The sequence below is a fragment of the Cottoperca gobio genome, chromosome 9 (assembly GCF_900634415.1).
Source record: "Cottoperca gobio chromosome 9, fCotGob3.1, whole genome shotgun sequence".
Taxonomy (NCBI): domain Eukaryota; kingdom Metazoa; phylum Chordata; class Actinopteri; order Perciformes; family Bovichtidae; genus Cottoperca; species Cottoperca gobio.
The window spans coordinates 23,573,677-23,589,338 of record NC_041363.1 but is presented as its reverse complement, the minus strand read 5'-3'; the positions used below and the strand labels follow the sequence as shown (position 1 = coordinate 23,589,338).

Here is a 15,662-nt window from a genome sequence, read left to right as displayed (position 1 = left end):
CCACCATTTCCTGAAATTTTATAGACCAAACAATTAAACGATAAAGAAAATAATTATCAGTTGCAACCCAAACCTTCAGATCCTTCATGTATTTATGTTCCTCTTTCTTTGCTGCTAAGTGTTTTATCTCCCAACACACAGGTTATAGCAGCATGTTAGGCCTAAGTCATAGCTCAAGTGAGTAGCATGTGTATCAGCAGAGGTTCTTTATGGCCACACCAAACATCATACACTCTATGTTGTTGATTTGTTTCTTTCAATGATGTACCTGCTTGTGGTACATCTCCTTGTGGATTGCTGCTCTTATTTAAGCGTTAACCCGTCTGACAAAGACACATTCTATCAAAGCAGGTACAACAACACCCAGCAATGGCAGCTAACAAACCGTGCTAGATGGTCTTCACCCAGACAGAGAAAGATAGCACAGTGTTCTAACCGTGGCAGCTTGTAAAGAGCAGTAATTAGTCAGGACTTAATATCCATTCTCAGCTGGGAGGAGACACAATAAGCAATTAGGACATGCTGAGGAACCCACAAAATCACAAACATTAACGGCTGTTAATAGTAAACAAGCCACTTGCATTCGATGACACAGTGGAAAGCCAATCTGTGTTTAAACAGTGAGTTTATTCATCAACTTGATAGCAATCAAAGGCCAGGAAGATAACTTTGGGTTTCTTACAACTTGCCGATTTGCCTAAAAATGAATGCAAGTCTTTTCTACTTGTAGTGTGGCCGTTAAGCTACCCTATATCATATCAACCTCATGGACTCATGGACATTCCTACCAACTCTGAACACTAAGGAGAAAATAAGTTGCACTGGGTTAAATGTAAGGGTCGTACATACTAAAGCCAGGCTGTTCCACAGGCTTTGCAAAAATCTGAAGCTTTCTGAAAACCTACAGAATCGCCCCCTTTCCACCGCCGAGCCCGTGCTCGTAATATCAACCAGCAATTAAATGGCAAAGGAAAGCTTATCCTCTGCAATCACAGCCTATTCACCGGAGGATTCGTCCCAATGAGCTCGGGGAGAGAGAGCAAAGAAAAAGAGCAGAATTGCTGGAAGATTGATGGCCTTTTTCCAAGCGTTTAGTACAGAATTAAACTTTCTCCCAGGAGGAAGCTGCTGCCATCACTGTGGCAGATGGGAATGGCTCCCAAATGACATTATCATTTCATAAACGTACTGGAAGACTACTATAGACTGAACCCTTCAATTCTCAGCTGTTAAAAACCGATAGGTCCTCTTGTGAAGACGCTGTCATTTCTGCCCACAAATTCAAATAACCTGTGATAATCTGTGATATAAAAATACATTGCCACCTGCAAATATCCTTTGTTCCCTGTTCCCTCCCATGCTTGTGTGTATATATGTTTTACTCCTTTTTATTATTTAGACAATGCATTAAAGAAGTTTTTGGGAATTGAAATTTTATTGTGGACCATTTCCACAATTATTCCAATAAAATGTCCAACTTTAGCAATAGTTCTGAGGGATGTACTGCCGCTGCAACATGAGGCAATTGCTAGTAAAAACCCAATTTGACTGTATTAATATAAAAAGCTAAAATGGTACAATCTTTACTAAACGAACAATTGAAATGTTCCCTGAAGTAGCCGCTGCTGTGAAGGCAGAACTAGTTTTTAAACAGATCCAGGAACAGTATTTCCTCAGAGTCCTCGGACACTGTGACTATCATGTGTTCAAATCCAGGATAAGAGCTGTGATTGTCTTACTTCTCATCTCGGCGTCGTAGCTGAGAGAGCTCGGTTTGTGAACCCGGTACTGCTTCAGTAGCTTCTTGTCCCAGGCGCCGCAGTTCAGAGGGTTCCCAAGACGCAAGAACTCCCTGGAGGGGAAAATGAACAGGATGTCAAGAATAGAAACCAATACCAACAAAGAAGAAAAAAACACAATCATTAAAATCCTTTCAGTGGTTTCAAAGGGGAAGCCCTTGGTGAGCCAAGGAATTAAACTAAGCTCGACTACGCTACAAAGCAGCAGAGGAACCACATGCAGGTTCTGTGACTTTGAATATTGAAAAATTAGTTATTTGTCACCATTATATGCACGTTTTACAATCATTTTTAAGGACTGCAGTGGCTCGGTAAGTGTGGAAGCTCTTGTATTCCCAGAGGGACAAGCGATCATAAAGACTTCCTCCATGTTCTCGTGGAACTGTAGAGGACTCTGGATAACATCATTATTTAATGGTATGCAGTTTGTTAGGTGAGCAGTTACTCTGCTGTGGTTAACGGTATGTTTGAGTATGCAAGTAACGTGAATGCAAAGAGTCCCAGTGATTGTGTCAGTTATCAGAGCGCTGAGTGAGCGACACTAGCGGCTGGAACCAGACAGCTTTGGAAGAAACTCCAACGAAACAAAAAGACTCTGGAGCTGACAGATGTTAGCCGAGCAGAGACAAAATCAGGGGGGGGGGACACAGGAAGGAGAAGAGGAATATACGAAGTGAAAGTGACAGAAGAAGACTGACAGCACAAGAGTGAGGCAGACAGACATAGAGGGAGGGAGGGAGACAGATTGACAGCTACAGATATGTTTATCTCCAGCACAATGACGGGGGGAGAGAATATCAGCCAGGGATTTACATATAAAAAGAGGCAACCATGTGCATGTCAAATAACCCCCCCGTTCCTCAAACCCAACCTTCAGCTCACTTAACTAGCGGGAGATGAGAACCGCTCGGTTTATTCTGCATACATAACCCTCATTCACACCCTGAAGCCTGTCAACGCATATTACACTTCCAAATGGAAAACTCTCCCCTATGTGTATCGTCAATAGGTAGGACAATAAGGTTATCATGTTAATAGGCTAGCAAGATGCAAAATATTACTGCACACATGTTGACAGCAGCATCAGTGGGGTCACTCCCCAGATTTGCGTCTGGCCGGAGACTTTTGGTACATTCAATTTCTCATCTCTACGATGTCACGTCTCTGCTGTCTGCCACCAAATAACCGCACAAAAATAATGATATCATACTGAGCTTACATTTAACATTACAGACTAAACGTTAGCAGTTTAAAATGCTAAATGTTGCAAAGTAAATGCCAGCATTGCTAACGGCCCTTTTAACACAAATGATTGTTAGCGGTGTCCTTTTAGCAGAACATACAGTAGAGGCTGATTGAAGGTAGTCAAGGAAGGAACACAAGCTGAACTATTTCTTTCCTCATAAAACATAAGTAAAGCTGACATTTTGTATATTTAGAATGTTTTTAATCCCAAAAACATTTGAATAATAAGAGAACATTTCTGCAGAAGCACTCCACATGTGACTGTGCTGAGATGTCCTCTATAACAAACTCTTGATAGAGGTGACCACATGGTGTTTCTTTAGGCACTACTCTCAGGCCAAATGTTAGTTCCTCACTTCTCATCCATGCGACCATTTTGCTTTCTGGTCTGCATCCTGAACATGTACATGAAGGCTTTCCTGTACTTCTAAAGTTCTTTAACCTTTACATCAGGGGTCTTCACTATTTTTTACAGAGAGCCACATTGAGAGGACAAAGTCAACAGGAGAGCCACTTTTACCGCAAAGTATGAAAAGCTACATCCAGTCATAAAAAGCACGTCTGCTTATTAATCTGTCATCCCACCCAGAACATACAATATGTAATGCAGCCAACCAACGCATTCATTAAAAGCAGGATTAACTTAATACTGGGATGATGTTGTCAAACTCTGCAAACAATATTTCTGCTGAAGCCAAAAAACAGTGTTTTACAATTTATGAGTCTGAGAAGGTTTTTTGCCCGAGCCAAAAATCAATGCTCTCAAAAGATGCCTCAGTGAATCGTTCAGCTGTATTAGTGTTCCTGTGTACGAGCCTTTGTTGTCCAGAAACAGAAGAAAGCTGCTCTATTTTTATTTTATTTACCAATTTCTCTTCCAGGTGCGTAAGTTTTGTTGAATTTTGGATGCGTCGTTTGGAAATGCCGCTCCAAATGACTTCTCTTGAAACCAGAGCGGGTTTGTTTGCACATTAAGCACGAAGGGTTCGACTCGAGGAGGACACATGCACATTTCTGTCCACTTTTCTTGACATTTCCTTTGCTCGTCTTGTACGGCTCGTAGCTTTCTTTTTTAACGGGAGCAGCTGTTGTCTGTCCACAAACCACATCTCCAGCATCTTCCCCTCGATTTGCGGTTGTTTGATGCTCCAAAGACAAATCTTAATGTTCCTCGTTTGTCACGCTTTGTTTCTGTCTAACTGGTGTGCAACTATTTTATAAGAAATCGATCCATTTTACATCTGTAGAAAGACGCGCTAACTACGATGTAATGATGAAACGAGTCGACCGGAGCCAAGCTAACGCAGGTATGAAGTGCCAGGTTGGTCGTAGTATCCTCCAATTTAAATGTTCAAATTTAGTGATATAAATTGTTTTTTAGCAAATGTCCATATTCATAAGCATGCATATGTTAACATATTTGTAATGAGCTTAAGTTTATTTATTTATATACTAGCCCACCATGTATCTACCCGTCCAAGAGCACATTCACCATTGTAGTGCTGATAGACCGCCAAAACTGGCAACTCCGCAGTGAGTCAGTGTCGGCCGAGCAAGTTTAAATATCTTGTTTCTGGTCTATATTTGCATCTTTAACAATTATTATTATCAATTCTTTGTAGGCTAATAGAGCAGACACGTTCAGTGTTTTAATGGGTTATATGTAATAGCCCTGCTTGTATTTAGTGTTTTTATTAAATATCTGTATCGACTCCATAATCATATCTATCACCCCTTTATTTAGCCCACTGCCACGTGAGCCACCAATTAAAGCTTGGCGAGCCGTGCAATGAGTAACACTCCTTTACATAGTCAGAAAGTGAAGTTTGACAAAGCATTAGGGTAAAGGTTTGGATAAGTGTTAATGTGTTTAGTAGTAGTAGTAGTAGTAGTAGTAGTAGTAGTAGTTGTAGTAGTTGTAGTAGTAGTAGTAGTAGTAGTAGTAGTTGTAGTAGTTGTAGTAGTAGTAGTAGTTGTAGTAGTAGTAGAAGTAGTAGTAGTAGTAGTAGAAGTAGTAGTAGTAGTAACCCCTGTAAGAGGTTCAAATATTAGCCAAGTCCAGTTACCTGAGTGCCATGGGCTGCAGGGCCTGCGAGGCCAGCCTCTCAAACATCCTCTGCAGCGGAGGGTGCAGTGGATGGTCTTCGTCGCCCAGGGCCTGACTGCAGCGCTGCAACAGCCGCTGGTGGAGGCACGCTTCACACAGCACCTGCTGGTTCCTCTCACTGTTCACCAGGAGCTGCAGGATGTTGGCCACTGCCAGCTGCAGGTCCAGAGCGTGCTGGAGGGGAAACAGGAAGTGGATTTCAGTATTGATTTACAGGATCAATTGTTGTGTCAATAAATTGAAGTTGCCTCGATTATTCCAGCATTTAGTTTACTTGATTAACTCAATTCCATCTGCATAAAGTGCACAATATTATTGTTTTATATTCTTAGATACGTGGCACAAACTGTCTGGCTACTTCCCTTCCCTGCACGTAACCTAATGACCCACTTTAACAGGAAGTGCCTGTTAGCTACATTTCCTGCTCGTGTTTCCTGACCTCTGGCTGGCTGTCGGAGCAGACGGAGGGCAGCAGGTCCAGGATGGCCAGGACGGCCCCTGGGTGGATGACCACCATGTCAGACGAAGACGAGGAGGAAGCGGGGTGGGAGGCGTTGGCAAGGTGGAGCTTCAGGTCTGTGAGGGCTTTGACTGGGGCGGGAGGGCCAGATGTACCGTAGTAGCCTTGTCTGGGGAGCACAGGGAGCGACGAGCCAAAGTTATTCACAAATCTTTGACACGTCTACATTAACAACTTCACGGAAAAACAACGATCACAACACAAGCGATGGGAACGGGTAAAGTGTTAATGTTGCGTTTTTCTTTTTGTCAGCAAAGGAGAGGCCAACACACTTTAATCATTTGTCACGGGGAACCCTGCTGTTGATAAAGCTATGAGAATATGATGAACAGGAAATCCTTATAACTTCAGTTCAATCCGAGGTGGGATATTAACCCTTTCCACACGTCTATAATTGACCATTTACAAAAACAAAAACTTTGTTTCATAGCTCAGTGGAAACATTCTTGTAAGGAGGACGGAAGTAATTGCATTGCTGAATCCATGTTAGCATGGTATTTAACACTTTCACTCCAACTTTAGTCAACATGAGTCAGCGGTCCTCACACTTCAGTGATCGGGTGTCACTGAGCCGTCCTCAGGAGATCTGCCGGAGCCTGCAGTCGGGCAATTAACCAAATAGGCGTGTTGCTGCGGTGCAAAATCATAACATGGCAAATCCCCCCTCAGGAAAGATGCAGAGCTGGAAAAGGCTGCAGTCAGCATAAAGTGCTGGAAGGGTTGGATGTGGGGCAGGAAACTAACTGGGTTGTTCATGCATACAGTGGCTGGCAGCCTCTTTCATTGTTTTGTTTTTTATTATAGCTCGACTTCTAAATTATTAGGCAAGAGTTCCCAGTGACAGACACACCTGACTTGTGATTGGCGGGTGGTGGGCAACATAAGAAGCTCCAGCAATAACTCAACATGGTGCTAAAAGCTTGCACATGCAAATAAAGGGGAGATGAGCAGTGGGTCCAAATTCCATACAACAACAACGGTTTTATACTGCGAAGAAATAATACAATATGTGTGGCAATTGCATGTCAATATAAACAGCAGATTTACATTCAAGAGTTTATTTATTTTTTAAAGAATAGTCTTCAATAGTTTTTTTCTGGGAGTTCACAAAGCTGTTTTACCATAACCAGTTTAAAAACATTTTTTAAATCTGCATTTCGGCTGTTTTGAGAATAATATTTGCACAAAACCTGCTCAGATTTAATGTGCACATTTATTTTTTCCTGAGTTTTGCGTCTTCCTTCACCAAAAACCCATCAATGGTTCCCACCCAAAAAGGGCCTCTGGAGCAGAAAAATATTAAAATCTCAGCCAATGTCAGACGACTACACGGATATTTGAAAATATGTAAATGAGAAGAACAAAATCTTGATTTGTGTGGCGTTAAACAAAAACAGTGTACGTGATGATGGTAAGCACATTACCTGTGATGAACAGTTTTGAGTTTTTCCAACAGAAATATATTAATTAAGACATATTACAGGTGTTCAGGTGAGTTAGTGTGGATGGAGATCTTTATGGAAACAATCTAAAGCCGCAGGTGTGTCCACATGAAATCCCAGAACCGTCTAGGTTGTTGAATGACTGTAGTAAGGCACTAATAGTGTTTTTAAAAAAGCAATGAAGTGTCGTACACAAACAAGGACAAGGGCTTTATCATCTCTAATTGTCAGATTAGTCCACTTCATGAATAGCAGCATTGGAGCGGATCCAGACAGACCGAAGAGGAGACCCTCAGTTTCACCTTGACACCTATTAAAGCTCGCTAAGGCAGAGTACGTTTAGAACGTCCCAACAGTGTTTTTTTGATTAATGAAAAGGAAAAAATAGCCATCAAGATTTCACAAAATAAAAATCGTTGAGGAGTTTTATCCATCAAATGTTTTGCATTTCTTTTTGAAAAATAGTTTATCGATTAAAAGCACTTAATCATTTTTTTGTGATCAGTTGACAATTCTTTTCAACTCTTACTTCAATGTAATTTGAAGACAGTGATGGACACTTTATATTAAATGATGAATCAATTATTCACAATCAATAGATTTTTAGATAATGAAAATAAGCATTAGTTGTGGACTACAAATATCGTGGAAGCTTGTTTCTGCAACTCAACTGATGGTAAGGACGTGTAGCACATCACACTTTCATGATGTGCTTAAAGATGCACGTGACACTTAGAAGAGTTCATGATCATTTTGGCCCCTTTTGGTTGCTCTTAGCGCAGACTAAAGGTGAGGAAAATGGAAAAGGATGGGATGTGGGTGAGGAAAGTGGTAGAGCGCTGTAGCTACCTCTTCCTGGCGAGTGCTGGCGTGCCCCACGGCGAGGGCAGCGAGGTCTCATGAGTCAGGCAGGGAGGCACCTGCTCCGCACGACTGCATGGCAGCGCACACACACACACACACACACAAAAGCACAGGTACACACACACACACCCACACACACAAAAGCACAGGTACACACACACACACCCACACACACAAAAGCACAGGTACACGCACACACCCACACATGCAGCCGCGCAGATGGACCAGGCCGAGGATGAACAGCCAGACAGCACCAGAGGTTAGAGGAAGAAAAAGAGACGGAGAGAAAAGAAAAGAAATAAAGAAGCTGTTAGTGGAAAGCTGAAAGGAGAAACAGGATCAGAGCTACAGCTGGAGCACATGCATGACGCCAGCTAGAGCTACACATGAGCCGGGCACGATGACCGAGGAATTTAAAGAGGAACTTCGGTACTTTTCAACCGGGACCCTATTTTCCCATGTTTCTGTGAAGAATGGGGACAACCCCATCCCCATTAGTCACGACACCAGATCATGGGGAAATAAGGGCCCGGTTGAAAAGTACTGAAGTTCCTCTTTAACTTGAATTCAGCTGGTCGGCATTAAAACAAAGAGGTTGATACTTTCAGCAAATGTGTTCTGCAAACAGAAAGTGCCTTTGATTGGGACCTCCAGGTGGTGCAAACAGGAGAAGAGGATTGTAATCAATGATTCTGAAGTCCAAATCAATCAGCTGAGAGCGGCATCAAAACAGTCAGAACACATCTTAAAGTCCCAGAGCAACATGAGAGGTTCAACTAATATGTATTTCTATTTTATCAACGATCGTGATGATTCTTCTTGTTTGTTTTGGTGTCACAGTAATAATTCATTTTTTCATAATAGTCATTTTGCATTGATTTCACATTTATTCTGAAGGCTGTGCAGCTGAATCAGAACCACAGTAAAGCTTATTTGTTAAGGCTCAACACTGCAGGCAAAATCATATTTGTTTCATGTACTGGTCAAATTTGAGCGTTTGAGTTTTTGCTTCCATAACATGTCTTCTTTCAGACTCGTGGAAAGAAAACATCCAAGATGCACATTTAGCTTTTTATTTTACTAACTTTGTGTCTTTCTCCTAAATTCACCAAGTTAGCATTAGATAATGCCTCATTTGCATATTTGAACATAACATTTCAGAAAACTTTAATACAAACAATAATTTTCTTAGTGTAAGTAATCTACCGTGGAAGTTTAATCTATTAATAAAAATGTTTTCTTACAATACATATCTTATGTTATGTTTTTACAGAGGGGTTTGTTTATATATCATTCATAGCCTGATTTATAGAACTTTTTAATCCTAAAAACATGGCAAAAAATAAAAAATCTTAAGGTTATTTACTGATTTATGAAGTGATACAAAGAGATAACGAAAGACTCTAATATGTCAACAAAATGAGACAAAAATTTTGAAGCTGGCTTTATAATGTTCACATTTCTGTTGTGGAAATTAGACCATAGTTATTAGGATAATGTCTCATTTTAATATTTAAGCATAAAAGCTTAAACGCAAAAACTTGGATGCAGAAACTAATCTTCATAATATTATAATGTCAAACTGGGGGAAGTTTCCTGGTGATATTTATTTTTCTGAATTGTTACCCTCTTCACCCGAAGTGTCTCCCCTTAGACGTCTTTGAGCTTTCAGTGCAGCCATGTGTGTCTCAGACGAAGAGGTCGACTGAGAGGGAGCCGTGACTGAGCAGTATGACTGGACACAGCTGTGGACCTGCTGCTTCTACACTTTCACTTGACTGAACTGAAGCTACGAAGGGAACCTGTTCACTTTCACAAAAGACTTGTGTAGCACTTGTGTAGCCGGATTCACAAGCATCTCTTCAAGTTTCGATACTATATAGTAAATACTTAACATTTCAGTGTCGAACTTCACTGTAGCTGAGAACAATGTTGCTATAAAATGCAGTAAATCAACCCACTCTGCAGTAATAACTCAACTAAAGAGGATATAATCACCTTAGCTAAATAACTAACTCAAACAGGGTTCTTTTAAGATTCAAAGGAGGCCGAACGGTCCATGAAGGTCCCGCATGAGAAAAAGAGAAATAGATTTGACTAAGTACTTCAGCATGTGAAGAAGGATTGCAGAAGAAGAGGTTCTTCATCAGAAATGTCCCAGAAGAACATGTGGCCGCAATCTGCTGAACTCCAATCAAAGGGATCCTCCAGTTTCTTTTACATCGAGAACTCCCTCTCACGTAATCACAGTCTCATTACACTGTGGACTTATTCAACCAGTAAATTAATTACTTGTTGACAGTGTGATGACAACTCTGCTTCATCCTTATTTATTTAGTAGCTCATCGGCCTGACTGCAGGCACAGAGATGCTTCTGACCCTTCTGTCCTGATTTATGCTGCAATATATACATCACTGACAGTCTCCTAACTCACTCAACACACATGATATCTGCTGGCTATTAGACACTTCGTTAGAAACATACTGCGATTTATTATTTGCACAACAGAACCCCAAACTGCGTGCAACATAAACATGTGTCACTACTCAAGTCTGGGGGTTCCTGTAATCCTCTGACCTGTCAAAAGAGTCGGTGGCCATCTTGTACAGGTAGATGAAGAGCTTGCTGCAGTGTTTGAGCGTGGGACAGACACTGTCTCCTGCGCAGCCTCCGGGGGCAGCCTCGTCCTCCAGCAGCCTCTGGAAAGGCTGAGCGTTGGAGGGGAACACGCCTGTGGCACCCAGCTTCTTAGTGTCTGAGAAACAGCCCAGCAGCCTGGTGGCAAGCAGACAAACGTGGTTAACATGATATCAAAAAGACTAACAATGCTTCAATTTGGCCTTTCTTTGGACTTTGATGTTGTGTGACTTTTCCTGCAATGGGAAAAACACCATATAGTGTATGAAGCAGTCATTATCCAGCCTCCACAGTATTAGGCTGCAATCCAGAGTTACATTTGGCAGCAAACTTTGATTGAATTTTGGCCAGTCTTTTGTACCGCTGGGAACATTTTGTGATTCAGGAACTTAATCTTCCAAAAGTGTGTTTGGTGCAACATAAAATCTGAATAGTTTGACCAAACAAATCTTAATTCAATAAAAACTAACATGTTTCCGATTGGAAAAGCGTATAAATAATGTATTTCAGTGCGTTTGTAATTGTTAATGATACATTCTAAAAAAGCAATATGATTTTAAAATATGGCTTAATCTGTGTTAATCTGTGTTAATTAGAGGTATGTTCAAACCCATGCAGACTTTACCTAATGGCATCAGCCAGCTTCTCGTACTGGATCTCTGTGCGGAAGAAATGTGAGTTGGCGGGCTCGTAGCGCATGGCGGCGGTGAGCGTGCTGATGACGGTGTGCAGAAGCTCAAAGACTTGGTTCTGGTTGACGCGCTCCCAGCCGTGCCGCGGCTGCTGGCACAGGGAGCGCTCCATGGCCACCAGCAGAGAGGTGACGTAGACGAAGCCGCCAACCTTACGGAACACCGTACGGGTGCGGTGGCTCTCACGCAACACCGCTAACAAAGCCTGAAGAGGAGCAGAAGAGACGGGTTATTTATTTATTCCGTTAAAAATCTGATCTGAAAAAAATGTGCTGTTTAGAAATACATAAAATGAATGTGAATGTTTTTTCTATATATTTTTTAGTTATTTATTCTGAAGATGTCTCACCTTCCGTTTCACTTTCTCTGCATCATCTTATTTAGACTTTATTTCACTTAGTTATTTTACATTTTGTTACTCAGTTATTCTCTCCCATGTTGAGTTTCTATGTCATTTTGGTTTGTGTCGCCTCATTCAGTCATATCTCTGTTCATCAATTCATTTCCTGCTCATTCTTCTTCTGCGGTGAGTCATATTTATGAGCCCCTCAGGGGTTTCTTTGTCTCACTGCTCTGACTGGGGGTTTGTTTCTTCTCCATTTTCCCCAAGTTTTATGTTTGCATACGCAAGTTACCTAAACTGAAACATCAAACTGTAACCTAGATACGAGTTTGGGGACCTAAAAACAGCCTGAGAGGAAAGAATGACGGTGACAGGCAATTGCTTTTAATTAGCAACTGAAAAGTGGAGGAAACGTCTGCGATCGACAACAGACGCAGACGCGGCACGTGAAGAGCTGCGTAGGGAACACGTCAGGGAGAACAGGGCCCAGCGTCACAAGGGGCATTTTCTGTTTTAGCTATTTCAGTCCTGCTTGTTGGAATAACAGGACAACATCTGTATGGTAGGATACGTCATTATTTCTCAACAGCTACATACACCACCTGATTATTCAGATAACACAATGAGTACATTATAAGTAATTCAGTAAAAAATATACAACAAGAACATTGGTACAAGGTGCAAAGAAATCTCAGAATGGTTCCCATGGTGAAGTCACTGCCTCATTAGTTGTGTATTAACTTGGAAGTTGTGTATTAGTTGGAATTAAACTGGCCCCGGGCAAACTATGAATTTATTTTTCTGAAATTGTTATGCTTTTGTGGCTGAATTATTAAAGACCAGAGTATAGACGCTGCAGCCTCTTCTCTCCCTGTCTCGCCCTCTCTCTGCGCTCTCTCTCTCTCCCTCTCTCTCGCGTCTCCTCTCTCGCCCTCTGCGTCTCTCTCTTATCTAAAGCCCTCACAAAGAGGGCGGTCGCTCTCGCGAACAGCCAGTAACGCGTACCGAAATACCTGCGGATCTCTCACCCACACCCCCGCGGGCGAGCTAGGGCTCCACCAGCTGAGACCCCGCGCCTCTCCCTCCCCTCCTCGAGCTTCCCCGCGCCTCCATCTCTTGTCTCAGACACCTCCATCCTCTCCTCCTCCCTCTCCCCCTCCATCTCTCTCTCTCTCTCTCCCTCAATCTCTCCTCTCTCTCTCTCTCCCTCCATCTCTCTCTCTCTCCCCTCCATCTCTCTCTCTCTCTCCCTCCATCTAGAAGCAAAACAATTTTCGGTTCACAATTAGGCCACGACACCAATAAAATGTAGGAGAATGGAGCGTCTCTGCTTCTCTGACTCCATCATTAATGTTTCTTCAGTAAAAAGGTTGTTTTAATGAAATCTGATGGGAACACTGTTTCTAAGAAGAAGATGTTGCTGTTGCTATGTTTATCCATCTCTCAGAGATGGATAAACACAAATGGAAACAAAACTCCTTGTTGGTCATGTTGGAAGTCAGTGAGGAAGACTCCTTTACGGCAATATTGGTGCTTTTGTAGGATTTCTTTTAAGCAATGTGACTTTTTGTTTCAGGTATTTGACTCACTGGAAAAAAAACACTCCCGTCTGGTTATTATTTATTTTAATATCTCAAAACCTAAACCGCTCTGGAAGAAGATAGTGGCTGGGACTCCATGCTCAAGACTAAGTCGATATGTGAATTTATCTCTGACAGGGGATTATTTCCATTTTTCCCACTTTAACAATGATATTGTTCATTACACCTGGACTATATTGAGCAAAATAATTGGCGTAAGAGAGAATAAAAGAGAAGTAAAAGCAATTAAATGTTGCACCGCTGAGCCAGCTGTTTCCTGCTGCATTAAAATACTGCTAGACTCAGCGCAATGTTTTACTTTTCTTTTCTTTTTAAACTAATCACAGGATGTTGAATACATCCTCTTCTTGTCCTCCGACCTGGGAAATAGCACCAGGGTGCGACTTTGTGTTGGTAAAAATGTAGGTTTTGGGTGTTAACTTCAACAGCCACATGGAGCGTTTGAGGATTAGATGAAACATATCAGGGTTTCACTGACTCGCCTTCCCGAGAGATTACAGGGTTACATGTGCACTTTTACAAGGCTAATCAGCTTACATTTAAGATCTATTTGTGTGTCTGCAGTGTTACTGTTGACGGAACATAAATCCTGATGACGAGCGAGGAAAAAATGATTTCACTCAAATTGGATTTGATATGAATTCTTTGCCGTCTTTAGGTTTTTTTATTACTGGGGTGATAATTAAAATCCCTGAAAGCGTGAGAATCTGAAGGAGTGGAATTTGAAAATGCAATTATGCTCCAGAAAATGAGCCGCCATTCTGCGTGAATACGTCTGTGTGCACCTTACACTAAGAGCCACTGGTTTGAAGCAATTACTGTATGCAGGGCTCCAAATGCATATTGATTTTTATAATCACAGACTTTTCCTTTCCTCGATGTTCTCACTGAGACCGAAGGTTGGTGCTGACTTCTTTCTGAACTCCTCTTAGCTACACTACGGTATATCAAGAAACAGTAAAAAACAGTGCGTGTGTGTGTGTGTGTGTCATTACCCGCAGTATGTCGGTCTTCAGCTGTAGTTCACTGGACGGGGCAGAGTGCATGAGGCCCAGCAGTGTCCCCATGTCGTCGTCTCCGCTGGGCGACAGGACGAGCTGCTGGATGATGAGCAGGGCGTGTTCCCGACACTGCCGATACTTCACGATGTTGTGAACGCAACGAGCGCCGCCAAACTCCCTGAACAGAGCTGGGAGACGGAAAGAAAAACAAAAGCGGCAAAAATGAAGTCTTAATGTTTTTAACAGAATGACACCAGGTCAGGTTACGAAGAATACACCGTTACAAATAAGCCATGTCTAATAATCGACTTGACTGGAATATTTTACACAGCTGTTCGGTTTATTCAATATACTTCAAACACTCATAGTTTCTCCACAACAGCTAAACACACTACACTGCACTCCTCGGAGCTCTGATGTTCAGCCGCAAACAGTGTATTAAGCTTAGGCTGAAACTAACCATTATTATTTATGATTCTTACAATTATTGCATTGTCTAATACTCCTCATCACAATTTCCAAGAGCCCAAGTGGATGTCTTCACGTTGCTTATTTTGTCCGACCTCCAAAACTCAAAGATATCACGTTTACAATCATATAAAGAAAATCAAATCAGAAGCTGGAACCAGAGAATGTTTTATATTTCTTTAATAAGCATTTCTACCTACAGTTCATTTTGGAATGGAAGATGGTTTGGATCAAAAGAGGGGAAGTTGTTTTGAGATGCATTTAGCTGCAACTCTCCTTTATAACTACACAAAGGAAACATACAGACACACAGATTCTCAGTGGTTTATTCCATCTTTAGGCTCCTCTGAAGGTTTTAGTTCAGGCTGATAAAGACTTCTGCTGTCCGGGTCCCTTAAGTGTGAAATACGGGTTCCTTTTTTCAAAATCACCTCTTTTACACTTTATAGATTTGCTGTTTGGTAATGTGATTGATTGATGACTTCTTACTACTTCTGTCTCTTTTGTTTTCATCGTAGAATCATTTTAAATCCATTAGTCGATCGACTGAAAATGTCCTTCCCAATTTCACCACTGATTTTAGTGCCTTTGGTGCCATTTGCAAGGTGAGAGTGACATAAAGGTTTTAGTGAAACTTAATGAGATAATCATCTGATCTTTGCTTACACTATTCTGGCACCTGTCGTGCTCCTGACTGCGTAGTAGGTCAGGTCATTCAAACAGAAAGTCTGAGCTTCGTCACTATCGTGTGGATGTCGGCCATTGACTGAATGTTATAATGATTATTAATTGGTTGCTCGTGATGTCGGAGATCTTATCTGAAGAAACCTAAAATAAAAAATGCAATCTGTTTAAGGATGGGCTGCTGTGGCTCTGACCCTGAATGTGTGCGACGCACTGAATGTCTTTCTACTTTTGCACTAATTGCCTCTCTAGATAAGA

General features: G+C 41.7%; 1 protein-coding gene across 1 annotated transcript in view; it reads right to left on the bottom strand.

The window, feature by feature from the left end:
- The window catches only part of wdfy3 (WD repeat and FYVE domain containing 3), a 98,917-nt gene that overhangs the window by 49,271 nt on the left and 33,984 nt on the right, over positions 1–15,662 (bottom strand). Inside the window, exons 12-18 of the mRNA XM_029438922.1 lie at positions 14,247–14,440; positions 11,241–11,512; positions 10,556–10,753; positions 7,963–8,046; positions 5,591–5,780; positions 5,111–5,325; positions 1,740–1,852 (exon numbers count right to left, since the gene is read on the bottom strand). Of these exons, the coding sequence (XP_029294782.1) occupies positions 1,740–1,852; positions 5,111–5,325; positions 5,591–5,780; positions 7,963–8,046; positions 10,556–10,753; positions 11,241–11,512; positions 14,247–14,440 (1,266 nt within the window). The remainder of the gene's footprint in view (positions 1–1,739; positions 1,853–5,110; positions 5,326–5,590; positions 5,781–7,962; positions 8,047–10,555; positions 10,754–11,240; positions 11,513–14,246; positions 14,441–15,662) is intronic.